Raw genomic sequence first — 27,961 nt, 5'->3', positions numbered from 1 at the left:
AACTGTAAATAAATATTATTTATTGAAAATATTGCATGTAGTCAATCAAAAACAAAGACTTGTTTTCGTTTTATCAACAACATAAACGTGAGCTTGACCACTCAGACTTCAGCCCTCATCAAAGTTGAAATGAAAATCAAGTACAAGTCTCCTTCCAGTTTCGCTTGAGGTCTGATTAATTAGCAGAAAATTACTTCCAATGCCAGGAAAGACGATTGCTAGCATTTGTTTACGCATGCATACTTAAAAACTCAATAAAAGCACAGCCTGCTTTTGAAAGGTCCATTGCACTCTGCTGAGCTTTATTATTACACTGAAAAAACAAACAAAGAAGTAAAACATCAATGTCCTCAACACTTGGGATTACACTGCTCTGCACTGAAATATCCCACACACTGACTGTATCTTGGTCCAATGTGTTGTATGTAGTAACACTAGTGGTGAAAGTAAGTCAGTGAAAGCAGAAAAAAGGTTTTAAAGTTTAAACAAAAGTCATAATAGATGCATTAAAAAATAACTGGCATTCGATACGCACTGATTTTACTCTAAATACATGTGACACGTAGTATTGCTTTAACCCTAACTGTCACTATAATGCCATGTTTTTAACAAATTCATGTTCTCTCTGGTAAAATGAGTGATTATATCTGCAATCTTATTTGCAGGTCAACTGCAAAATGCATGCAAGTAATGATGCATTTGTATGTACAACTAAAGTGTTACTTTGTACTTTTGAGAAAAATTTAGAGATATTTATGAATTAAAGGTATATCAGCATTAGTGTAGTGCACAAAAGTTCAAAGACTTTAAAGATGAAGAGGCCGATATTTCGTCCACAGCTGCATACATTTTGAGCCAACAGCATGCATCAGGAGTCTGCCATTAATACACAATTCACTGATTATCAATAGACAGGAATGCCCTTAAAATTCATTATCTTTATTTTGCCTTATCCAGTTTTTATTCCTGATTGATATCTTTCATATTTATTTCTTAATTGTTGTGTATTAATTGTTGACTGATTTAAAAATAAATGCTTAGTGTCTGCTTGTCAGCCAGTCGAGAGGTAGCCCCTTAACTGGCTCAGAATTTACTTTCACCACTGAGTGCAACTGACAGCATGGCTTCTGTTTGAGAAACATGAATGGCACAAAGAAGAATTTAACAGTATTTTCATACATAATTCTTCATTACTTGCATTGAAGGAGCTTCCCATGAAACTATTTTTTAATACTCAGATCGACCCATGCCCGGCCTCTCTCCACCTGTGAGACTTTCAGCCTCATCAGATCCCGAGTTTGTTGGCTTGCGTCAGCACGACCTTGAGTACAGGCATGAACGCTGAAGTCTCGCTGAAGTTGCTGTTGCTCACTATGTGGGTGTGGATGTTGATGCCCTCTGTGTAGGATCGGGACTCTATGCTCCTGGCTATGTTGTGTAGTCCTCCTACAATGGCAGGGGAGAGCTGCACAGAGGAACAGCAGAGTTATGTCAGTAGAATGGCCAACTCTAGCAAATCAATGCAAAACACCCATTGGGAAACAGTCATTATAAGGCAGTTGATGGCATGAATTTTTGACTGAGACTACATTTTATAATATGTTTATTTCTTTAAACATGAAGCACCTCTTTGGGAAGGAGCTTCTCATGTGAAAATCTGCTGAGTTGTTTAAATTCCGGGGGTCAAATTTCTTTATGTTTTGACTATTGGTCAAAACATCAGAATTTACTTTCACCACTAAGTGGTTCTCATTATGTTTCTAGTCTGCGTAGAGACAATATGCACATTGTAATTTCACAGCATATCAAGGCACTTGAAGATGTGTGCATGGAGTATCACACTAACCCTATGATGACTAAATTTACAGATGACAAATACAGAAAATGATTTTAGGCTGTGAGAAATTTTTCACTATTTTCTTTACATTTTACAGATCAAACAACCATTTCACACTCTTGTTAAAGGCAAGATTCAGTGTTGACCTCTGCAGTGGTGTGCTGGATACTCACTGTCTGCTCTCTGAGTTTGTCATAGAGTGCCTCCAAGCGTTTGTTCGCGTCATCAAGCTTCCTCTTAGTTTGCTGTAAAAAAGATCAAAGACCACTCAGTTACTCATCTAAGGGCTCACTTTATTGAACTGCACTGTTAATTTCATTACATAGACTCACAGGGTCAGTAGCTACAGCCAAGCATTTCTGGATCAGCCCCTCGAATGTGGTCTTTAGGACGAGGTGCTCATCAGGTATGGGTTTCTTCATGATCTTCTCAGCAGGGATGGACTGCAGAGGCTGAAGGTAAGGTAAGAGGCGTGTCAACTAGTACTTACCAAAAATATAAAAATGTGAATCATTCATCATTAAAAGAATAAATTTAAAAAATTGAAACACTTAAGATTTTATTTAGAATAAAGAGCTAACTACATTGCAAAGTTTTACAGTTTTATAACCCATATACTTGATATTTATACAGTATATGATATTTATCGAGGGAATACTGGATTTGTAGTCTGTGGCAGATCATACATGATTCTAAGGTATGTCTCTTGGTGGAATGACAATCTGGTAAGAAGCAGCAGAGCTAGACAATTAAAAACAAATACACAGATATATCATTTCCTCCAGACAGCCATCTGCGGTATATCATATACAAACTATGGTTTAACATTTAGTTAGACCTGAGAGGCATTTACCTGGATCACATCTCCAGTGGGTGCTCCTGGTGCACCCTCCATGCTGGTCTTTGGCATTGCAGGGTTCATAGGTGGAGGGGAGAGCTGCTGCTGCTGCTGCATGCCTGAGTAGGGGACCTGGACACCGGGTTGGCCCTGCATCATGGCCTGAGGATCCCCAGAGGTCATTGGCTGTGCCTGAGGGTCAGTGCCCAGCGGGGTCATTATGGGAGCAGTGATGGGGATAGGACGGGTGTAGTTCTCTGGAACCTGCTGAATAGAAGTAAGCACAGTTTGTTTAAACTCTGTCATGGCTGTCTGTCTGTAACTTAAACGCAGACATAGACGTAAACTTTACAGATGTGGAATTTCTTACTGTCCAGAAATCCATCTTCAATTCTCAAACTGTTCTAGTAGTCAGCTAGCCAAACGTTGTACCCACTCCATGTTTAAAGTATAATTATTTTGCAGTTGTTGCAGTTTTAGAATTAGAACTGACAGCATCGGACATATTTCATACTTTCACTGTCCTACTTGTGTAAATGCAAATACAGATCAGCACGGGTGAGGTTGTTCTTCGGGAGCTAATGCCGCCTAAATGATATAAAAACTCTGCCTGTCTTATTGTTGTTTTGGACAAAGCAAATTCAGCACACCAAAACATCAGTTTGTACTATTATCCATAATGAACTCTAAAGAAGCTTGGCATAAGCCAGAAAAGAGGGAGTTCAAAGGAAAAGTTGCCTCTTTTGAAAAGTGTTGCTTTCATTCACATGATTTCTTTGATAAAGACTCCTTTGTCTGATACTGACTTTACTTCAGTACTGGCTCTGTTGTCATAACAATAATTCTCCATACAAGGCCAGTCGACATAGGTAAAATAAATAATGAATCTTATTGAGCATAACAAAAAATAAAGAGCCAAACAATAAAATGACAGTACGTAACTCAAAATAGCTAATATTCAAAGAGCTTTTATGTGTTAAAAAAAAAAAAAAAAAAAAAAAATATCTATATATATATCTCTATATATATATATATATCTCTGATGTTGTTCCCGGGATCTGCTGGAGCCACTCGCCTAGCTTGGGAGTCACCGCACCTAGTGCTCCGATTACCACGGGGACCACCGTCACCTTCACCCTCCACATCCTCTCTCTCTCTCTCTATATATATATATATATATATATATATATATATATATATATATATATATATATATATATATAAAAAACTTGAGTTACCTCAAAATATTTCATATTACCATAAAAACTAAACCTGCCTCAATTTCCAGCTTGCATTGCGTTTTTTCAATTTTCACTCTACAATTCAGATAATGGTACAACCTGATGCTGACTAGTGCACTAAACTGACCAGAGGAACAATAACAGGCAAAATGTTCACATTATTTAGGCAGAATCAGGTGTAAACAGACCACAAAATGGCATTTCTCATCCAACAATTTCAATAACTACAAATAAATCAATTTACCTCCTCAAACTGCCTGTCGAACAGCAGCAACAGAGTAATATAAATGTGTCTTAATTCTAAAATGTGTCACTCCAAACTCTGATTAATGAAACCTACCTTCTTTTTAGGGGCTCGGGTCAGGGCCGGAGGGTCATTCCAGCCGTTCTGAGGCCCTACAATGGAAAACAAATCTGTCTCATGTTTTGAATTTTTATTACAAGTCCCCCTATTAGCATTTATAAGAAGTTTAAAAAATATAACCACGTTAATCGGTTATTGATAACAGACTATGATATATCTCTAAGGAGCTATAAAGATTTTTTAGTTCTTTATTAATGCGCAGCATTTGTCGTTAATTCTTTTTTCAGCCATGAAAACAATCACTTATCACTGTTTTACGGTGCCATTCCTTAAATGTTTAAACAGCTGCCACCTCTTATGACATTGTTCAATAAAATTTAACTTTTATCATTTAAAAGTGACATTATTTTGTGTTACATGCCATGAATTAAACTGCTTATAAATGCTAAACAGGTGCAAAAATACATTGTTAACCAAACTTTGATTTGTATAATCATTAGATTCTGTTATGTTTAAAAGAGTAAGTATTCACTGTGGTTTTCATTAAATATCGTGAATGTTAAAGATGATTGCACCGTATCAACAAAAAAGTTGTGCAAATTTCTTCCAGAATAGATGGATTTTATTACACGTGTGATTGTAGTAGGTCACAATTATACCCGTGATTTTCTCATACTCTGTGGAGCCATGCAAAGTGTAAAAAGTATGATTACCTGGCTGTGTCCATAACAACTCTGTCATCTGAGCATTTAGCATTTCTCTCTGCTTCAGTTGGAAATGTTTTCAGCCATAGGACAACAGTGTGATTTTTACACAGTTTAAACTCTATGATTACTATTATCTATGAAAAAAAAGTAGTCTGGTTTGTTTACATGTTCATAGTTGGTGAATTCTCCCAACAAATCAGAAAAGGACAGTCTCGATTATCACTGTCTCGCTGAAAACCTGTGACATTGTTGCTTTTTGCACTCTTTTAGAGCAGGACACTACTAATTCACACTTGAACTGCTATCTGAATAAAATATCATCTGGTTGCGCTATGTCACTGGAATAAGTATAGGCGTAATATTAGCTTAATGCAGAAAACATTACCACCATTTAAATGCAAATTGCTTTAATAATTAAGATTTAATTTAATAGTGAGCAGAAAAAGTTTGTTATTTGTTTGTTTGAGATTTGTTATCTCCTGACATTATTATTCACATTATAGCAGGTAAGATTTAATAACCTGCACTGCAGGTTAACACTAATGAAATGAATTCATTTAGTAACTAGATATGATATTAACTGTTAGTGAAGGTAAACAGAGGAAACTGGAATGCTACTAGTTTTAAAGGCTGAGAAAATTTGTGAGGAGCACAGTGACAGTGAGGGTGATTAGAGGCATGCAGACCTGTTCTCTGAGAGGCGGGGATCAGCTTGTTGTCTATCTTTGTACCTGAGACTCCGCTCGTTGGAGGAGGCATGTACGACACAGGAGATCCTGGCCCGCCATGCTGGAAAGAAACTCCAGAGGACGGAGGAGTGGAATAGGAAGAAGAGTTAGGAAAGAAAAGAGGCTGGGAAGGAGGAGAGGAGGACAGGCACTGGTTGATGGGAGGCTGTCCAGGATAGAATGAAGATATTGGCTGAGACTGGACGGGCTGTGTGTACTCAGAGAGAAAGCCAGGGGGGTGAGGAGGAACAGAGGAGTACTGAAGAGGCTGAAAGAGAGGCACGCCACCAGCTCCATGCTGGTACTGGTTGACCTGGGGGTAAGCTGGGAGTCACACAGAGGATGTTCTGTTAGTGAAAAAACTGTTGCATGGTAAACCAAGTGCGCCATGCAACAGGATGGTTACAGTGCAGAGCATGCTGAAGTACTTAATCTTTCGCTGGCATATTATAAAACACTCAACGGACAAAGAGATAGGCAAACTGAACATTTTCACTTCCTGTTAGTAACTAAGATTAAGTATGACAGCATAGAAGAGATCCGACATTAGTGTTAAACAGCAAAATACTTGCTAGTGTTTCAAAGAATACATAAATTGATTAATTGGTGGAATTGGTGGAATCCTGTCTCCTTTATGCAAGATTTAGATGCTACTGATTCATTTCCCCATACATCACTGCAGCCTGGAGGAGGAGCGTATGCTCCACATAACCTCATTCACAAGTACAGCACTTCAACACCAGTTTTTTTTTCTTGTAAGTGCGGCTTTAAAATATGCCAAAAATGATCAAACCTGGACAGCTCAGTTTTAAACAAACTCTGCTGTGTTCATCATCTTGGTCTGATTTGGTTCAATGAAATTAGCTCAGTGTGGATCATCGATGAATAATAGCTTCTGTAGCCAGAAATCACAGAAAGGAGACTATAAAAGAAACTTTTATATAATCATCACGTTTTGAAGTTTTCCTCATGGTTTCAGTAACCCAGAGATAACTGTCTGTACACTGATGATTACACTGCAGGCCGGAATTGCCGATAGATGACTCGGGGGCTTTTAAAGATAAATAGTTATAAGATTTCTAGTATCTGGAGTAGAAAACTGGTATTACATGAGCCCATTTGATGAGCTTTTATCAACAAATATAATTTCGTAGCCCATTATCATCTAACTGGATCATATTGTAGGAATACTCCTGTTTGTCAGGTCAAAAAAAAAAACTTGAATAAAACTGTATCAAATGTGTTTGAAATGTGCAAGCTGGTAAACTGTTTCTTACTGAAAGCACCAAATGAAGCACAAACTGTGCATTGTATTGTCAAGGGTATGTGTGTGTATTAATGTAGTATATATATATATATATATATATATATATATATATATATATATATATATATATATATATATATATATATATATATATATATATATATATATATATATATATATATATATATTAATCAATTTGGGCCTAATGTGCAAGACAAGGTTGTTTTACTAAAATGAAATCTATTTAATTCGTAAGCCAATGCCCCTCATGATAGACAGCTGAGAATTGAAAACACTTACGCTGGTACTGATGAGAATACATGTAAGCAGGAAGGGAGGAGACCGGAGGAGCTGCAGCCGTGCCGGAGGCTGGAATCCCGTACACTGGGTTTGAAGGCTCCACCTGAAAAAGTAGGGACAACAAATCTGAACTCTTCCTCCTCTGTCCACTGAGAATCATCACTGTGCTCTACAAAAGCAAGTTATGTAGTGATTATAATAAAGCTTAGTTTTGCTAGAGGGCAGAATAGTCTTATGTTAAAAGAGCTTTCACAGATAAAAGTGATGCAATAACTGCACTTCAGTGATGCTTAATTTGTGCAGAAGGGCATGCATTTTGTTTTAAACCATAAAGAGTAAGCTATAAATCATGCAATGATTCACATTAATTATGAGGTGGCAGCAGAAACAGATTGAATGAAGCTTTTGAATGCACTGTAGCCACGGAAGTACTAACAGGAAGTTCAGTGATGGTAGCTAGCAATGAGGGTTGGAAGCCATGAGGAGGTTTGGGATGTGGACCTTTGGCCTGCTCAGTGAAGCTTTTTAACTTGCAAAAAGAAGTGTGTGTCAAGGTTGAATGGGCGGTAATGCTCAGTATACCTTCTGGTCAGAGGCGCTGCCTACTTGAAGAGGAGGAGGGACATTGGGGAGGGCAGTGGGAGTTTGGTTACTCCAGGAGGTGACAGTGGAGGCAGCCCTCATCTGAAGCACACAGAAACACACGGCACATACCAATGATGGCCGCAGCATGGGAGGGGAGCACACACCAAACAACGCCACAGCAACGCCACAATGCACAAACATTGGACGGGTGGACATAAGAGAGGACTTTATAAGAGCCAAGGTTTAAATTACAAGAACACAACATCCTGAAAGAAAGTTTAGACACAATAACAAAATTGCCCAGACGCTGATAAAAGTACCCACAGCTTGTCATTTAAACCCTGGCAAGAATGGACTGGCAAATGATGAGATGACTACAACACATCAGGAAATTAAAATGAGCACTTTGTCAGGTAGTTAGTAAGTGTGGAGATGTCAAATTTAGAGGAAGAACAGGAAATAGACCAGTCTGCCCTCGGGTCTGATATAAACTTACATCAAGTTTCAACATGAACACATTAAAGAACAGATTAATCCACACACACGAACTGAAATTGTAAATTAAGGCTAAGAGACAGAGATCTTCTCATTTTCTAGATTTAAAGACAGATATTGTTGAGGAAACAAAACTCCCAAGAAAAGAAACTATATTAACTATATTCTATGAAATTGTATTATATTGTATGAAAATGGTTATACACTTACAGAAAATCTATTTTCATTAATGTGGGAAAATTTGGGGATCACTTACTTGCAGTATCTCTTTTTTAAATCCAATTTTTTTATTACAGCGTGGTTAAGACGATGCATCTGTGTATGTTTATGCTGGATTTCAGAATCTTAGTCTTGGGTAGTTTATACATTTGTATAAAAAAATTTGTCAATAAAATCATAACAAATGCAAATCAGAGTAAATGATAGAGAGATAAGAACCAGAGAAAACTCAGATCTGTGTGTAAACACTGTTATGAACATACTGGCTGGTAATACTGTGACTGTGCTGGGTCGGAGGCGGATGTAGGCATGGGCACTGGTGCTGCTGAGGCACCATGGTGCCTCAGCACCATGGTGGGATGGACCTGGGTGTAAGGATGCCGAAGCTGAGCCTCAGGCTCAGGGGCAGGCAGCTGAGATGGAGCTCTCTGGGTTTGCACTGAAGCTCCAGGAGCTGACCCCTGCTGCCCAAGAGCCCGAGTGAGACGGTCACGAAGCTGCTGAATGGCAACCTGGATGGAGCAAAAGACATGGGTTACATCCTGACATTCTTGATCAGGATACCTACATTGCATATTAAATGATAATAAAGTTCAAAATAAATTTCAAAAACCACCAGTAACAGCAATACTTCTCAACTGATCACTTCATTTTTTTTCCTTCTGCAGTTTCCAATAACTGAGCACAATAAAAAGTGTGCATTCCATCAAAAAAATACTGGAATAAAATGTTTTTCACTGTTTGCATGTTTGGTATCTCTGTAATTATTTAAGAAAAAAATTAAGATTAAGAATGATGAAACTAAACATTATACATTTTTATTGCTTTGCACACAGACAAATTAAATAACTCCATGTGTTATTTAAGTAAAAAAGAAATGAGCTTAGTAAGTCCCTCTATTTGACCGTGTCTGTCTGGGGTCTGACGGTCCAAACCTGCGATGTCAAATTCACTCCAAACACATAAAAATCTAAATTTCTATTGCAGAAAGTGAAAAAGGTCATTTACTGTCATTTAAATGTCTGGATGTTTGCATGAAGAAGAACTTTATTAATGTAAAACTGTTAGAGTCCTGTTAACAGCAACACTAACAAGCTTGGTGAGCAAGCAGCATTTCAACCTGTACAGGTACACGGCACAGACAGACATGTCTAGGGATGGGTATCGAAACCCGGTTCTTGTTGAGAACCGGTTCCCACTGTTTCAATTCCTTGGAATTGTTTGCCATTTTTGCAAACGATTCCCTTATCGATTCCAGTCGCCCCGAATGACGTCACCATGTTGCGCAGCGTCATTTACCTGGCAGGAAACATGGCGCCTAAGCGGCTCAAACGCTCAAAAGTTTGGTTATACTTTATGAGAACGGATGACAACATTTCATTTAAGGGAGGAAACACTATGAATATGCAAAAGCATTTGCTCACAAAACACGCGATAACCTTAAATGAATGTCTTGTTTTTAATTCCGCTCCGGACTCGTGAATCTCAACCCAGCAGCAGTGGTAACGTTTGCACATCCTCTCCCATTAATGCGGCAGGTAAATAATCAACTAACAGTGCATATTATGTTAGCGCGATCTGCCTTATTACAAAACCTGCCATTACTTTGCGCTGCATTTAGGTGACCATGATGAGAGAGACAGACAGAGTCTGGCTGGCTCAGATGCTGGCAGTTCTCGCTGCAGTCTACCATTAGCGTCTCCTTTCAGGCCAGGATAGACGAATGTTGCCGAGCAGTGACTAAGTTTGTGGTCAAAGGCTTGCACCCATTTGCCACAGCAGATGCCCCTGATTTTCGGTAAGTGAATGTGTTTAATTGTAGGCAGGGACATTACTGGATATTCTTGTGTAATTGCTACAGAATAATTTATGTTATACGAAGGCTGTGGATCTCTTAAGATCTCACTGTTGGGTTTGTAAGGCCATGTTACTCCTAAATTTCTATCTTGTTCAAAGACAAGATATAAAACAAAGTTCTAAGCTAATCGACCTTAGTGTTCTCCTTTTTTAAAAAAGAATCGATAAGAGAATCGATAAAGAATCGAATCGTTAAACAGAATCGAAAATGGAATCGGAATCGTGAAAATCTTATCAATACCCATCCCTAGACATGTCTGCTAATCCTAAGTAACAACAGCACTGACATGGTGGAGAAGTCCAGGTCAGTGATGCTTTGTTTAAACTGATGATTTTTATTAATACCATAGACCCTGTTCATGGTCATGAAAACAAAGCTACAACCAGTAACACTGAGAAACAATAGGGATGTTTAGGCCGAGTGTATTCATAGAAATTTATATCTCATTAAGGACAAATACTCCCAAATATTAAAATATTTAAAAAAAAAAACACACACACTTTTCAGAGAGCAGGTGCAACAAACAGCAGCTGTGTACATACCTGGTTGCTGCTGTCAGGCAGATAGGTGATGGCAGTGGCCAAACTGCCCTGGGAGGCCAGCAGGTTGGCGTACTGGCTCATCTTCTCAGCTAGCAGGATGCCGATAGCAGCAGGGCCAGAGCGCTGGGTCTGCTCTACTGCACGCCGCAGCACCACCACTTTCTCCACCAGGTCCTGAGGCACAGAGGCACAATACATGAGCACGACAACGTCATCAATTAAATATGTCAATGGTCACTTCGAGAAATATTGGCTTATTACCAACTATAAACAGTTCATAATCTACAATATTAGTAAACAGCTCCCTGTTTACTTAACCAGCAACTTTACCTACTTTAATTTGACTTCATATTTAGGAGGTGCTTTCTATTTTTGTCTCCAGAAAACTCTCTCTTTAGCTGCTAAATACTTCACAGTCTTCACCAGCCAGCTGCTACTTGTGTCTGTGTGCTCTTTGGTGCTGGAGTGGTAGCATATAGTTTTGTCCTGGACTGGAAATGCAGGGACACTGCAGGGTTAGGTGAAGATTTTCCTCAGAATTTCTTTGACTCAGTCATCATTTGTGCCATTACTAATACAAAAAATATTGGTTAGCACAGATTTAAAGTAAACTGAATATTTTTTTCATAATATAACATAAAATGACAAAATGAAAGGTAGTGATTGTCCTAAGCTCACAATAGGATTGTTTTGGTTCACTCCCACTGTAAAAGCTCTAATAAGCCACTGTTTAATTCCTGCTAATCAACAAACAGCAGAAAGACACAGTTGGAGAGAGCTAGTGAACATAGAAGACTGTTTAGCAGCTAAAAAGCCAGATATATTCCTGGAAAAAACAAAAATGAAAGCTAAAAGACAAATTTGTTCAATCAAAGAAAAAGCATTAATAAGCTTGTTTCTACCACCTACAAAGGCGAGGGGGAAACATATGCCACTACACATTTAAAAAACAAAACATGAGCAGCAGAGCTTCTATACCTGCAGTGAGAGAGGAAAGTGTCCGTTCTGCACTCTGGTCCAGCAAGAGACAAGTTTCTCCACATTGCCAGCACAGATGTAGCACAAACAGGCTTGGGATTGTAGGTTAGCATCTTCTGATGCCTCCAGTCTGTCCCCGAGAAGGTCTTAAAAAAATTGAAAATCAGGATGGACTGAATGTAAGTAAAAAACATAGCTTTATTTATACAGAATTTACAAAATGCCTGGATAGAGAAGAAAATCTAAATACTAAATTCAAATAGTAAGTCTTCACCTTAAAAAAGGTGATTGACCCTCTGATATCCAACAACAAAATAAATGTGAACTAACCGCAGAGGGAAGAGAACTCCTCAGGCTGAGCATAGGTCATGACGGCTGCCAGAGCCTCCTTCCAGTTCTGAAGGTCACACGTCTTCAGGATGTCGTGCCAGTCTTTCATTACCACTGCACTGATCAGCTGCAGGACAAATACACAGTTACAACACCAGTAACACGTTCTTAATCAAAAAACACTCAAGGAAGTTTCCCCCAGTTGTCACCTTGGTTATCTTGCTGTGTGATTTTGTAAAATACTTCTTCTGGGTTTTTTCTAAAAGTTCTGGCCCTCCAGCAATGGCCAATATAATGCTATCTGCCAATCGGTTGTCATGGAGACAAAGCTCCACAGCTCCCTCAAAGTCTCCAGTCAGCAGAGCTTGTGTGATGAGCCCATCCACATCTGGCAAGAAATAAAAAAAACATTATGTTCAGGAAAAAACCCAGTGGCAGGTGTGAGCTTCATAAATGTGACATCTTCATGTCCAACAAACAAAGCCCTCCTCGAATGGCTTCTGTCTCTACTAGTGTGAGACCTTCAACCAATTTATAATCATATAACAGCTGTCTGCTTTAAATGTATGTCTGAGCTTTTCTTTTCTAAAGAGCTGCTTTTTCTTTCTCCTACTGAAAGAAAAGTAAATCCTCAAAAGCAGCAGAATTAGCTGTTAAAAGTTCAGACATCTCTAACTAGATTACTTTAATACCGCTTTAATAAAGCGCTTTGGGGTCCTTAGGGACTAGTAAAGCGCTATATAAATACAGGCCATTTACCATTTACCATTTAATACTGAAGAAAATGCTAGTAATAATCAGTCAGAAGAGTATAAGTTTCCACTTAAATCCACCTCCTAGTGGATTTCTTTTTCAACTCTCTGGTGCCTTACTATACACACCTTTGGATTTATCCTGCCATATATCCATACCCATTACAATTTGATGATGGTTAAAATCTCAGGGCAAACAACAAATTACTGAGTTGATGTGTTGAAACACTGACAGTGCCGTTACCTTGACTGATGCTGAGATTGACCCCTCCTGCTGGTGTTGGAGCTGGAGCTCGGACCTCAATAGGGGCTAATGTCTCAGCAGGAATGGGCTCCTCATCAACTGATGCTGTCATCTCCTGTAACAACAGAAACATGTAATGATGCTTGCATCTTTTCTCCAGCCTTCAAGTGTTGCAGGATACTAAAGATTTTCTAACATAATGAAAGGCCCTGAGGCTAAACTTAGTAACAGTACAGTTTCATAATCATATTTTAGCAGGTTACCATGCCAACATTTGCTCACTAGCGTTATAAAGTGCAGCTGAGACTCACTGAAATGTCCTTAGTTTTGTAAATTTCAGAACTGTAAGATTATGCAAAGTCATGGGATCAACAACTTCATGACAGGCCACCCCAAAGATGCTGAGATATTTCATTTAAAACAACTGACACTGCCACTCTCATGATAACTTTAGTGAGCCCTCCACGTTCCTGGGGTAACAACTGCCTTTTTGCTATTTCAATCAAGTAAATGTTGAGAATGTATAAAGCTTGATGCCAGATGAAAAGTTGCCATAGCAACAAGGGTATACATACCAAACTTTATAACAATTCATACAGTTTTTTTGAGATATTTCAGTTTGGCCTAACCCCTTGAGCATGCCTAAAACCAACCCAGAATCCATCTATTCCTGCATGAAGAGTCAAACAGTGTTAGTAATCAGATTACATGGTTCATTAATCATAAAAAAATATGCACACCCAGACAGGTGTTTTCAGGTTTCCGTAGTGTTCAATCAGTTTCCAATAAGTTGTTTTAATATTTAAGGTGACAGCTCCACATTACAGCCAAAATGATTTTGGATTATTTTTTGTTCATTGAGTTTTCTCTATTATAAATTTAAACAATGTATTATCTTAATCAAATTTTATTACTAATTCATGGACAGCTGTAGAAATAATGCTGAATTGATTCTCCTCAAATTATCTGAAGTTCATTACTGAAAACAGCTAAAAAGTTTGCACTCCTGTAACTTTGCTGCTCAGCTCTTTTTAATGGGGAAACAAAGGTGTACCTGATCTAAGGGGATCTCTTCCTCCTCTCCATTCTCATTCTCATCCACCTCCTCCTCTGGGAGAACCTGATTCAAATTTGCATATGGCTCACTGCGAAGAGCATCTTCTGGATCTGCCGCTGGTGCTGCTGTATCCTCTTCCTCTGCTTCAGGAGTGGAATTGAGATCAAGCATGGCTGCAGGCTGAAGGTTTACAGCAGCAATCATGTCAAATGCTGCCTCTGGAGTGTCAGCAGGCGGCATGAAGCTGAGGTCTGCTAATGGCTGCAGCGTGGCTGGAGCAGGCACATCCACCTGAACAGAAGAAGCAGAGATGGATTCAGAGTCAACTGCATAATTTGATCTGCCACATCAGGCTGAGGCTGGGATGTGTACATCACCAGAAACAGTATGGATTCAGCTTACTAGGGCAGCCAGGTCAGGTATATATTATTTGATTGGTTTCAGCAAAAAAAAAAAAAAAAAAGTGTATTTAAATCAACATTTAGGGAAATGTAAATTTCAAACTGGGATCAGAACCTAAGTCAGACCAATAGTATTTCCATATTTCAGAGAATGAAGATGAATGCAAAATCACTAGATTTAGCACTGGAGTAAAGCTCTTATTTGAGGTCACTGGTGGAAGCAGATGCATAAACACTGCAATACATTTATACAGAAAGTGAACCGTCCATACAAACGCGTGTGACAGAGTGCTTTCCTAAAGTGTGCGGCACTGCAGACTCAAGAATTTCCACTTTTTTGCTGTGATTGTGACTTTCAAAAGTAGAGCTTCCTCTGAGTAATGTCAAAAAGCGAAGTTGAATTTATAGCATTGAAACACGACTTTGTTGCTTACAACACTTCCCATATTGCAAAACATAAGACAGAGACAAACACGTTACATCTTTTCCGCCGTGAACTGAGGCTTTGACAAGCTGTAATTACTGTCAGCAGCAATCAGTCAGACTGATTCTTCTGCCAGTGAACAAATGCGAACCGATCAGAACAGGCTGAGTTGAATGGAGACCAATGTGGGGTGAAATATGGACTGCATAGCATAGCAGTGTCGTGAAAATACATGTGAGGAGCAAATAAAAAGTTTACATCAATGTAAAACTTTGCTCATTCAAGAAATGGTCTTGGAATGGAAAGACAAACATTTCAAGACCATAGGAAGTTTTTTAGAAGGTAACCACTACATCCTTCTAAAGAGGCAGGCTGACCCTTGTAGCAGCTTTTCATTATGTTTAATGTTGCATGCAGTGTTGGTCAAGTTACTTGAAAAAAGTAATCAGTTACTAATTACTGATTACTTCCCCCAAAAAGTAATCCCGTTACTTTACTGATTACTTATTTTCAAAAGTAATTAATTACTTAGTTACTTAGTTACTTAGTTACTTTTTAAAAACACGATTTACAACCTGAATAGGTGATAAAGCGATAGATCTTTCAGCCCAATTCTACTTTTTCTGCATAATCCATCATACAAAATGTAATCAAATGGAAACGTCTCTTTTTAAAACTTTTAACTTTAAATCTTTTAACTTTATGCATCAAGCAAAAACTTAATTATATGCAACATTCTCTGACTGGAAGAAATTTGTTTAACATTTAAACCTATTTTCTGCACATTCCAGCACATAAAATAAAATATTTTTTTGTGTTTACACTCACTCTTTGAAATAGATGCAAGTGAAACACAACAGAAAATAAATAAAATCAAAGACTCAGCGGTCCTGTTGCTCTATTTTCACCTGTAAAGCAGGACTGGATTAGGTGGAGGTTTACCCTGGTGCAGGTGTGCCGCGGCGGTCAGTGGAAGAATCCGCGAGTTTCTCTGTGAATTTCACATTACGTCATAGTACACTCGGTGCTTGCTTGGAAGTTTAGGGGTTTTTTCGCTGTAAAAAGAAGTTTTCTTCCACGCACAACGGACACTAATGTTTTGTCACTTTTATGGAATCAAACTCAAAATAAGGTCAGTACTTCCACGCTTTAAACGCTGCATGCTACACTCTCTCCCTTTTCGATATATTATGATCTGCACACAGCTGTTGTCACGAACGTCGCACTCGCTTACGTCACTGTCATGAGACGTTCTCGCAAAAAAATCACGGTTTTAGTAACGCAGTAACGCAGCGTTCCTACGGGAAAATAACGGTAATCTAATTACCGTTTTGCAATAGTAATCCCTTACATTACTCGTTACTTGAAAAAAGTAATCAGATTACAGTAACGCGTTACAAGTAACGCGTTACTGCCCATCTCTGGTTGCATGTAGTGTTGCATTTGTGTGCACCTGATAAATGTGAGCGTGATGTGATATGGTCTTTCAGTTCTGTTTTTGGAGTCCACCAAAACCTGAAGGAAATGTTACATTATTGAGCTGCTAAGTCTTCCTGCTATGAAACTGGTGACACTGTGGTAAAGTCCTTGTCTGGAAACCTGAACAGCGGTTTAGTGATACATTTTCCAGTGTTTAACAATATAAAACTGCTACTATTCATCATTAGACTGCAAACATTATGTTTAATGTTTTTTACAAATTGTTATTAACTTCACTGATTGAGATATAATTTTGCTGCTTTACCCACAGAATGAAATGTCAGATGAGCCAGAATCATGTCAATAATGTTTTGATATCCATATTTCTTTCTTGCTACTAGGAAAAGCCTGGAAAGGTAAGCCTGGCTGTATCCCAATATTAGTTTCATTGCAAAGCTGAAAAAGCAGGAGTTCTTGTTGGATTAGGGCAGGGGTGTCAAACTCCAGGCCTCGAGGGCCGGTGTCCTGCAGGTTTTAGATAAGACCCTGGGTGAACACACCTGAATCAAATGATTAGTTCATTACCAGGCTTCTGGAGAACTCCAAGACATGTTGAGGAGGTAATTTAGCCATTTAAATCAGCTGTGTTGGATCAAGGACACATCTAAAATCTGCAGGACACCGGCCCTCGAGGCCTGGAGTTCGACACCTGTGGATTAGGGTTTGACTTTTTTGAGTTGCTTTTGTTTGTGAGGATTGAGGGGAAAAAATATCTTTCAGTTTAACTTTTTGGTGATTTCCTGCCTCTTTGGAGCAAACAGATGAGATATAATTGGAAAGGCCAGGATGTCCTATTTTGAGCACACTGGGACTTAGTAGGTTAGCTGAAATAAGTCAAAAGATATAGACCAAAAACAAATGTCCATTACAGAGGACATAAATGAATAGGCTGAGTCTCAGGAGAGACTTAAAAATTACAAATCTCCATGACGCTTGTTTAAACTTGTTTAACTTGATGTGGCAAGCCAAAAGTCCTTTTCCAGCAGTTTTACACCAAAGGAAAACTTCAAACTTGGACTGCTCAGAAAGCACAGACATAAAAATATCTGAAGGAGGATGCTAGCTGGCTAGTTAGTGCGTTTCCCACTAGTTTCCTGTGCATACAGTACTGTGCAAAAGTCTCTCATTGGCTTTCCAATGAGTGGTCTTGAGAAATACTTCTCCAGGCTTCTCCATGTCTTTGGACATTGGCTGCAAACTTTTTGCTTCCTTTTCATTCAGGGTGTTGTCTACATGCATGTGCATTTTGTTACTAGCAGCCAATCGCAAAAAACATATAATTTGTTCCCATTTCATATTTAAGTTAAATCTATGAAAAATGCCAAAGATATTACAGTTCGACAAGAATAAAACAGTATTTTTTACACAGGTTGTGTGTAGTGTATCCTGTAAAAGACTGAGGAAACTGGAGAGTGGAGGACAAAAGAAGAAGATCTAAAAAAAACAAAAAAACTTCAGCAGATAAACAGTATTGGAAAGTCACATTATTAAGAATTAGAAATAAATCCAGCAAAGACCCGACATAGGTCCTGAGAGATACATCTGGCCCTTCAGTTAATCCATCTACTGTTTGACAAAGCTTCCTCAGAAATGTTCTCAAGAAGGCAGAGAAACAGGGAGAAAAGGCTGAGGTATGCCAAATTACACAAGAACTGAATTTAAAATCTTTGGCTCACATCATTATCAATTTGTACAGAGGAGGTTAGGAGAGAGGGACAACAGTGAGTGTCTATAGCCCTTTGTAAAACATGGAGGAGGATCTGTTATGGTTTGGACCTGCATTTCACTGAGTGGTGCTGGGGAGTTTGTCAAAACTGTTGGAATTATGAACACAGAAAAGTACTGTCAGATTTTGATTCACCATGTAATACCACCTGGAAAGCATCTGTTTTGCAACAGCTTCATTTTTCACCAAACACACTGCCAGTGCAGTAAAAGCAAACCTGGATAGAAAAACACTATCAGTATCAGTGCTGTTTGGCCTTCCTAGAACCTAGACCTCAACATTATTGGTGGAGTGTGGGATCATCTTAACTAAGAACAGAAAAAAACTACTAAGAGCACTTACAGAAATGACAAGAAGCTTGCTAACAAACGTCAGGCTATGTTAAAGGATAAAGGTGATCACACTAAGTATTGACTTTCACATTCATCTTTATTCATTTTTAAAGGACAAACATCAGAGTGGCATCCTTTATCTCTGATACCCCATAAAGAGATTTAATGCTGGGATATTCCTTTAAAATTCACCATATAACATTAGCTGCTTTGACAAGCTTACCTTCAGGGGGTTGGCAGACTGCTCCTCTAGCACTGCTGAAATCTGACAACAAATGGATACATTAATCACAAGTTCAACTGAAAAACATGTGTAGCATCATATTTCACATACAGATGAACAGATAACATGTTGCACCTTTAAAGCCAGCTCCTCTTTGTTGTACCCCAGAAGTTCCAGGTACTTGCTACGGATGTCACTTTCAAAATTAACCTTAAAATACATAACATCCACACTACCATTATTGACACAAATTTCAGCAACATCATTGATTCAACAATGTGTTTTTTAATGCTTCCTCATACCTTAAGGAAAGACCAAACAGTTTTTTCAAACTCATTTTCAGCCGCGTCAATCTTTTCCTGGCAGAAGTCCACGAAGTTGCCTGAACTCAGAGTGGCCTGCAGCTGGTTGGAGCGCTTCAGAAAAGCTGTTTCTGTAACAACCTGGCTCACGTGCACAACGTGAGAAGTGGGCTGCTGAGGCTGCTGGGGGTTTGGTTTTGTATTCTTCAAAGATATCAGCTTCCCACCAAACTAAAAGGAAACAAACCAAAAATGATTTCAAGTGTGCTTAAAAAAATAAAATCAGTCTCACCATATTTTTGATCAGAGCTTAAAGGAACAGAACTCACTGCAAACGAGGCTCCCACAGGTCTGCAAATCCACTTGGGTGGCTTCTTCAGGGGGTTGACTCTAGCTGGAGTAGCTGGAGTCTGAGGCAGCTGCAGGGGAGGCAACGTTTGCCCTGTCCCAAAAGGATCCATGTTCCCAAACGAGTTGCTAATCTGTAAGAATCACACAGTGCCGAGGTAGACAAATTAATATGGACAAAAATAAATAATTCACAGCTCTGAAAAAAGAGAGAAAGGATACATGCGGTTAATTTCAAGCTAGCATAAAACTGAAAGTTTGCTCTGGACTGTTTAAAATCTCCCTGGTGGTGTACAAAGGCAAAACTACTATAAAAAACTGTGTCATTTTCCAAATATTTAGGGACCCGACTGTAAGTCTAATATAAATTATGCTACTCTTATAGTTGTTTTAAATGTTTAAATGTTAAATGTTGTTTTTAAAACAATACTTTAACAGTCGTCAGTTTAGCTCAGTGGGGAGCTTTTGAGTCTGATCTGCAGCCTTTTGCTGCGTGTCTTCCCCACTCTCCCTCTCTCTCAGCTTTCCTGTCTATCTTCACTATTGCTATCCAATAAAGGCGAAATGCCAAAAAAAACCCAAACAATACTTTTATTTCAGGAGACTTAATCTTACCTGGTCAGCGTGCCTCTGGCTCTGTGCCTGGCTGCTCCCTCCCATGATGGAGTAGATATCGATGTGTCCGTCGAAGCCCGCGGCTGACAACACAGCGGGGTTTCTGGGACACCACTGGATGTCAAAACACCACTGGCTGCTGGTGGGCAACTCGTACAAAACCTGAGGATTCAAGAAAATGACTTGCCAACATCAGTGGCAATCATGAAATGATAACTGTCAGTTCACAAACACACACACACAATTTTTACCTCTGCTGTGTTTGGATTCCAGCACAAAATCCTGCTATCCTTCCCACAGCTCAGAAGCAGCTCAGGATCTGCTACGCTCCAGGCAATGGCCAGGATACCCCTGTCAAATGAACGGTCAGATGAAAAAGAGCACAGCTATTTAAAGGTCTGATTAGTTCTTACTTAGGTACAGCTGAATTTTGAAAAAAGAAATCTAAAATATTCTTTGAACTGCACTGGGCACTGCAGGTTTTCGCAAGCATAGCTCAGACAAGAGGAAACAGTGTATTTTATGGACTAGTCAGCAGCAGTTTAACAATGATGCTACATTGAGTATTCCAGCAGCAAGAAAGGGTAAGTGGGCTCGACTGTTTGTTATATCTTAGAATTATATTAGCCTATGGATCAAAGAATATGATATATCCGGCTCTGGATATGCAGATAAAGCTTGTTAGAAAGATATATTTAATCTGCTTTGGTCTTTAGGGAGACTTGTTATCAGTAAGCAAAACTATAAAACAGATTAGATTTAGACTGATTTATCAGTGTTTACCGTGAGTGATGCTCTAGAATCTTGAGAGGAGAGGTAGCAAATCGTAAGTCCCACATCTGGATGACGGGCATCCTGTCGTCCTCCGAAGCCAAGACCAGCTGAGTGGCCACCTCTGGGTTCCAAGCCAAGCCAGAACAATGCATCTGGAAACAAACATGCAACAGTGATCTTAGACTGTTTAAGTTGAGTAGACAGAGCCAAAGGACTGGGAGAAAATGCAGCATGTTGAGGGTTTCTCTGACAACGTACTCTGTTGCTGTGGTCGCTAACTTTGATAATGAGGTCATTTTTGCGGAGGTCCCACACTGAAGCTCGACCCCCCGGGCTGGCTGAGGCCAGGATGTATTGGACCTGTTTGTTCCAAGCCACACAGCTGATGTCTTCCATTGGCTTTAAGAGAAAAACGTAAAACATTCATATGGACTGTTCATTCATTAGTGTCATATACAAATGTTAATTAGATACATGAATTGAGAAAAACTGTGCCCAACATAAAACTGACAACTAAAATATTTGAAAGATGATGATATAATAGCAGAGTAATACCAAATAAGTACTAAATGGTACATTTAAGTATACGAAATTTACAAATGACAATGGAAAGGTACTGTGTAGTCCTTACAACAAAAAAGCATCCAAATTAATGCTGATTCTAGTTATGGATATATCACTAACTGTAGTAATCCTCCCAAAATTTTCAGCTTCACATTTAGTATAGTGAAAATTAGCCATGTCATGTTGTAAACAAACTGACATCTAAAGAGTTAAAGTTCTGAAAATGAAAACATTTTAGTCATATTTGATCATTAGAAGACCTTCATTGGTTAAAAATGCAACTGAGTGAAAGTAGAAAATGCCATTGGTAGATATTTATTTTGTTGTTATGTAATGGCCCTTTTCCACTAGTACCTACTCGGCTCAACTCAGTTTTGGTTGTTTTCTAAAACAACTGAGTACTACCTAATGTGCAAAGGGTCATTAGAGCAACATGGCTGAAAGTCCTGTGACGTCATTTGTTTGTGACACAAACACAACACAGCAATGGAGGACACCAAGGTGATGGTATACCTCCTACTCAGTGTATGGCTTTTTTTCTTTTTTTCAGATTCAGGGACCACGGTGTTGGCTTTTGTGTAGCCATTTCCCTCATTAGAAGGTTTTAAAAAATGGCAGTTTTGATTGTTGTGAAGGAGTCGTTCTTATGACTCATCGAGTGATGCCACTGACTGGCCAATCAGTGGTGTGCAATCTGTTGACGTTACACTTTCAGATCGACTCAGATCGCTTCAGACCCCCGCTGAGCAGGTGCTAAAAAAGCACCTAGTAAGAGATACTACCACCTATCGAAAAACCCTAAAAACCGAGTTGAGGTGAGCCGAGTAAGTTCTAGTCTAAAAGGGCTAAAAGTCTTCATACCTGTGTTTTAGGTCCTGGTGTCATTGGAGAGCCAAAGTTATTCATGTCCCAGATATAGATTTCAGACTCATTTCCACCCGATGCAACAAGGTTTGTCTGCAGGAAAAAAGGACACAAAACACCAAATGAGTCACTGCCTTGGGTTTAAACCCAGCTTCAGGATGAAATCCTTTGCACAAGGTGAAATGCACCATACTTGGAAAGGGTTGACATCCAGAGCTCTCACTGGCCCTGTATGCCTGTCGCTCTCAGCGATGATGACGTCGCTCTCTCCACTCATTATCTTTGCAGGGTCGTACAGGATAACATTGCCATTCTCCCCACCTGCGATGAGAACACCAGAGGGATGACCCTGGGAATCCATACCATATGGACCCCACACCAACTTGTGGTATCTGTGAGGAGGTAGAAGAAGAAGCCCTGATTAACAGCAGGATGAAAAATAGAAAATCAGCAATATTACTGTGGAGAGTTCTTTATTCTACCTATGACTGGAGGAGAAGCTGCCACATGATTTCATATCCAGAGATGGCTCAGCCAAATCCAGCTCAAAAAACTCCAAGGAGGCATTGGTACTGAAGGAGGCATCCAGCTGCTGAGCTGATGTTCCTGCAGGAACACAGGTATCAAACATCAACAATTATCAATAAAGCAACAGAAAAACTATATGCAGCTATGTTTATAGATTTTTAAGATTTTTCCAACCCATAATCCAAACAATTTACAATCTTTGGTTTGCTTTAAAAATCTGCATTTTTTTCTTGTCCTACACTGAAGTTAGAAGAATATCACATAAAAATAAAAACAATAAAGGCTTTCAGTCCCATCTTTTATTAAAAATTGTTATGGATATTTGTCACTGCTTTCTGATCTTCAACAATAGCTGCACCACTGGATGAATATATCCACTACCACTCAATATTTGTGAAGGGGATTGTTATTGTGATCATTTAGCAGTCTTCCTCTTTTTACTTCCCTAATAATGAACTCACAAAGCACAGAACTGATGAAGCCTGTTGGATGAGAGGTGAAACATCTTCACAAAACTTTAAGTGCAGTTGCCTTGTTTTTTCAAACTCTTATACTATGTAGAAAAGTTTTTTGCAGTACTGAGGAAATCTCCATTCCTGTCTCATAACTTTCTAAGAACCCATGCTAGGTAAGCAAGTTAGCTTTTCACTTGTTTTTTATTTTTTTGTTTTCTTGTTTATTTTTTGACTGTTAATTTTCATCTGTAGGGGAATATTATAACAAATGGATTCTAAAGTCAAAATGTATGTAAGAAATTAGATGTGAAAGGTAACAGAAACTATGCTTTTTTAGCATGTAGATAAAATTCAGCCTAACTGTAACACTAATACTAAGTGGTTTACCAGAGACGTGCTGGCTTTTACCAGATTTATTTGTAGGGATTGAGGCGTTCCTAATCTCACTGTGTACTTAAGGTCACTAAACAAGCCGACTCCTTGCCGTCTGAATCAGATTTTCAGAAGTGGACTTTGTGGTATGTTTTAGATAATTGTCCTGCTGCATAACCTGGTTGATAAGGGCCAGGTAGGTTTGGATAACTTTTTTTTTATCATTTAAAAACTGCATTTTGTATTTACTTGAGTTATCTTTATCTAATATTAAAACCTGTTTGATGATCTGAAACATGTAAGTGTGAAAAATAATATGCAAACAAAGAAACAAAACAAGCTGTTAAGATAAATGCTCTATTTATATCATCAGTCCAGAGCATTTTATTCCTCATACAACTGATTCTTGGGAATGTGTAGCATATCCATCCATTCCTAAACTGTGATATTACATATCCACATGGCACTGCTCATTCTTTGAGGACAAAAAATCCTTCCAGCTATTTCTGCAAAAATAAGTTCAATATATTCTTTTAAAAGTTTATTTTACTAGTAAGAACAGCTCACATGATCAATTACTATCTAATACATTTACTATATCATGTCAAATATGTAAAACAGGGATTAAACAACAGTGTGATGGCTAAAATTGAAACATAGAAGAAAACCCAGCTGAAATGGGACAGAACATTTTCTGTTGGTGTACTTCCAAAAAAACCTGATGAGAGCTGAGGTGCATTTTAAAGACCATGGAGATGGATGGTGAGAGACTGTATTAGTTCATGTACCTTACACTCCTGACAACAGAAAACGTGGTAGCATCACACTAAGTGTAAATTACAGATAAAATACTCTATTTATTAACACCAACTACAGTTTGTACAGTCACACCATAACAACTCTGTCTCCAGAGGTGCAGAGTTGATTTATCATTCATTCTTATTTAGTGAATGTGAGTTAAAAGTCCACTGATCGCACCCAGTTTTACAAATACAGGGAGTGCAGAATTATTAGGCAAATGAGTATTTTGTCCACATCATCCTCTTCATGCATGTTGTCTTACTCCAAGCTGTATAGGCTCGAAAGCCTATTACCAATTAAGCATATTAGGTGATGTGCATCTCTGTAATGAGAAGGGGTGTGGTCTAATGACATCAACACCGTATATCAGGTGTGCATAATTATTAGGCAACTTCCTTTCCTTTGGCAAAATGGGTCAAAAGAAGGACTTGACAGGCTCAGAAAAGTCAAAAATAGTGAGATATCTTGCAGAGGGATGCAGCAGTCTTAAAATTGCAAAGCTTCTGAAGCGTGATCATCGAACAATCAAGCATTTCATTCAAAACAGTCAACAGGGTCGCAAGAAGCGTGTGGAAAAACCAAGGCGCAAAATAACTGCCCATGAACTGAGAAAAGTCAAGCGTACAGCTGCCAAGATGCCACTTGCCACCAGTTTGGCCATATTTCAGAGCTGCAACATCACTGGAGTGCCCAAAAGCACAAGGTGTGCAATACTCAGAGACATGGCCAAGGTAAGAAAGGCTGAAAGACGACCACCACTGAAACGTCAAGACTGGGCCAAGAAATATCTCAAGACTGATTTTTCTAAGGTTTTATGGACTGATGAAATGAGAGTGAGTCTTGATGGGCCAGATGGATGGGCCCGTGGCTGGATTGGTAAAGGGCAGAGAGCTCCAGTCCGACTCGGACGCCAGCAAGGTGGAGGTGGAGTACTGGTTTGGGCTGGTATCATCAAAGATGAGCTTGTGGGGCCTTTTTCGGGTTGAGGATGGAGTCAAGCTCAACTCCCAGTCCTACTGCCAGTTTCTGGAAGACACCTTCTTCAAGCAGTGGTACAGGAAGAAGTCTGCATCCTTCAAAAAAACATGATTTTCATGCAGGACAATGCTCCATCACACGCGTCCAAGTACTCCACAGCGTGGCTGGCAAAAAGGGTATAAAAGAAGAAAAACTAATGACATGGCCTCCTTGTTCACCTGATCTGAACCCCATTGAGAACCTGTGGTCCATCATCAAATGTGAGATTTACAAGGAGGAAAACAGTACACCTCTCTGAACAGTGTCTGGGAGGCTGTGGTTGCTGCTGCACTTAATGTTGATGGTGAACAGATCAAAACACTGACAGAATCCATGGGTGGCAGGCTTTTGAGTGTCCTTGCAAAGAAAGGTGGCTATATTGGTCGCTGATTTGTTTTTGTTTTGTTTTTGAATGTCAGAAATGTATATTTGTGAATGTGGAGATGTTATATTGGTTTCACTGGTAAAAATAAATAATTGAAATGGGTATATATTTGTTTTTTGTTAAGTTGCCTAATAATTATGCACAGTAATAGTCACCTGCACACACAGATATCCCCTAAAATAGCTAAAACTAAAACAAACTAAAACTACTTCCAAAACATTCAGCTTTGATATTAATGAGTTTTTGGGTTCATTGAGAACATGGTTGTTGTTCAATAATAAAATTATTCCTCAAAAATACAACTTGCCTAATAATTCTGCACTCCCTGTACTTGCCCTGGCCGCCTGCTATTTTCATAATAAGGACAACTTCATAGAGAATTCTGAAGCCTGCATCATCCTCACATGATTAATTGTCCTACATGCTTGCAGCCCTAAATATACAACACTAAACATGCAATTTTTTCACTTAAAGAGGTTGTGAAAATGGCTGAAGTAACTGACATAAATTATGTAATTTCATGTCAAAGTGACAGACAGCAGCAGTTGCATGCCTGTGCTGATGCTCTCTGCATGCTCATACCTGTTGCCAGGTAGATGGGGTGGTGCTGTGCAGGACTCCAGCTCTGGATGGCTGTGCGGTTGATCTCTTTAAGTTTCATCCTGGAGAAATGAGGACAAAGTTTGAACGACTGTACAGTGATTATTACAAGTTATTTATGACACTTTTCTCTCACTTTAGCGTTCTGTCAGAATAACCAGATATTGGATCCTTTCATGTAGTTTAGTTTCTATGACAATAAAAAAGACGTTAAACGATCAGTTTCAAATTCAATGGCTAAATACAATGCTGTCTAATGGTAGCTTTATAAAGGTTAAAATGTGCAGCTTTTTCTCAGTGTTTCAGCAAGGTGGTGGCTTGTTTGTATGATCACGTTAGAGGTTCCAGCTGAATCTTACTGAATTATTTATTTGAGTTATAGCATCGTTTACCACATTGTAAACACTGTTAGGTGTTCATTATACACTTATGACAGGCTGGATATATAAGCAGAATTCTGCTGTGAAAAAAAATCAGCATTTATAACTTTTTATGGTGACTATTAGGGCCGTTTTCATGTGTTGACTTTTCTATCAGTTCAACCACAACACAACACCTTCATGGAGTTGAGATTTATTGCAGGACTGCAGTGGATTATTTTCCGTTAGGTGTGCTAACAATATCAAAGAATCTTAATACCATATTAATAACGACTTTCAAAAGTGTGAATTTGTCTCTTTTACATGGAGGGGAGCGAACCGCTTAATAAACAAGTAGTTACAGTTTTACACACGCTTTCCCATTCATCTTGCTGCTGTAATAAATACACTAGTTACAGAGTAACAAAGGCCTGCTCTGACTGGCACTAATTATCACAAGCTTCGTGTAGCTCAGGGCTGTGTTGGGAAAGGACATCAGAAATGCTACATTTAGCTTCAAAAGAAGCTCCGAGAAGTTTTGCACTCGTTTGGTTAAAATTACAAAATAAAAGTCCTTGTTAGCAGCAAGCTAACAGCTGATGGACCAATTAAAAGCCACACAGCTGTGTCTTTAATGAGCCTCGAATAATACGAGAAATGCGCGTAATGGTATTGTCACTTTTTGTACATGTTTACTAGGACATGGTTCAGCTTGGCCTAATACAGCTACAATGAGATATTGCGTTTAGAAGCCTGCTAGCTACCTGCAGGAACATATGAGAGAAGAAACAGTTACACACTCACAAACCCGCACACAGATCTTATTACTTCACTAAAGCAGCTTACCTTCTCTTCTTCTCTTCTTCTCACATGAACGCACACATAAAAAAAGTAGGCAAACACTAACTGTCTCCGCCCGTACAGGTTCCCCTTTCGATTCTGCTCAGGGATTTACAGCTGTAGAAACAGAAGAAGAGGCTACCGGGTCCCGGCTGCGGACTCGAGACAGATTTCCACGTCCCCACTGGTCTCCATCAACGTGGCACTAAGCAACAGCCTCCTCCTGCCACGAAGAAGAACGACTTCCGGGGGAGCTTCTTTTTGGTTTTT

General features: G+C 39.0%; 1 protein-coding gene across 8 annotated transcripts; it reads right to left on the bottom strand.

The window, feature by feature from the left end:
- On the bottom strand, positions 1 to 27,910 carry sec31a (SEC31 homolog A, COPII coat complex component). 8 transcript variants are annotated; one of them, XM_031734338.2, is made up of 28 exons: positions 27,698 to 27,910; positions 26,475 to 26,554; positions 22,817 to 22,940; positions 22,528 to 22,726; positions 22,332 to 22,427; positions 21,165 to 21,305; positions 20,916 to 21,058; positions 20,384 to 20,483; positions 20,133 to 20,294; positions 19,499 to 19,651; positions 19,170 to 19,400; positions 19,003 to 19,077; positions 18,868 to 18,909; positions 14,280 to 14,573; positions 13,226 to 13,340; positions 12,439 to 12,617; positions 12,230 to 12,356; positions 11,900 to 12,045; positions 10,922 to 11,095; positions 8,785 to 9,033; positions 7,805 to 7,906; positions 7,223 to 7,325; positions 5,614 to 5,979; positions 4,257 to 4,312; positions 2,691 to 2,942; positions 2,170 to 2,289; positions 2,011 to 2,082; positions 1 to 1,465 (listed from the first exon to the last, which is right to left on the bottom strand). In XM_031734338.2, the coding sequence occupies exons 2-28, from the start codon at positions 26,551 to 26,553 to the stop codon at positions 1,286 to 1,288; spliced, it is 4,080 nt and encodes a 1,359-aa protein (XP_031590198.1). In that variant the 5' UTR covers position 26,554; positions 27,698 to 27,910; the 3' UTR covers positions 1 to 1,285. The 8 variants fall into 8 exon arrangements, with proteins under 8 accessions (XP_031590198.1, XP_031590200.1, XP_031590201.1 ...); XM_031734340.2 differs by having other exon boundaries at positions 2,691 to 2,939; XM_031734341.2 differs by having other exon boundaries at positions 5,659 to 5,979.
- Positions 27,911 to 27,961: the final 51 nt, after the last annotated feature.

Source organism: Oreochromis aureus, linkage group 7, assembly GCF_013358895.1.
Source record: "Oreochromis aureus strain Israel breed Guangdong linkage group 7, ZZ_aureus, whole genome shotgun sequence".
Classification (NCBI taxonomy): domain Eukaryota; kingdom Metazoa; phylum Chordata; class Actinopteri; order Cichliformes; family Cichlidae; genus Oreochromis; species Oreochromis aureus.
The sequence above is the reverse complement of the archived record's forward strand: the minus strand, read 5'-3'. Positions and strand labels throughout refer to the sequence as shown.

Bases quoted from the DNA above. Each gene is read 5' to 3' on its own strand.
- sec31a (XM_031734338.2), bottom strand. From the start codon at position 26,553: ATGAAACTTAAAGAGATCAACCGCACAGCCATCCAGAGCTGGAGTCCT. The intron at 22,428-22,527 runs GTATGGTGCATT...TTTTTCCTGCAG, and splicing joins TGGATGTCAACCCTTTCCAA to ACAAACCTTGTTGCATCGGG. The intron at 13,341-14,279 runs GTACACCTTTGT...CTGTTGTTACAG, and splicing joins AAGAGATCCCCTTAGATCAG to GAGATGACAGCATCAGTTGA.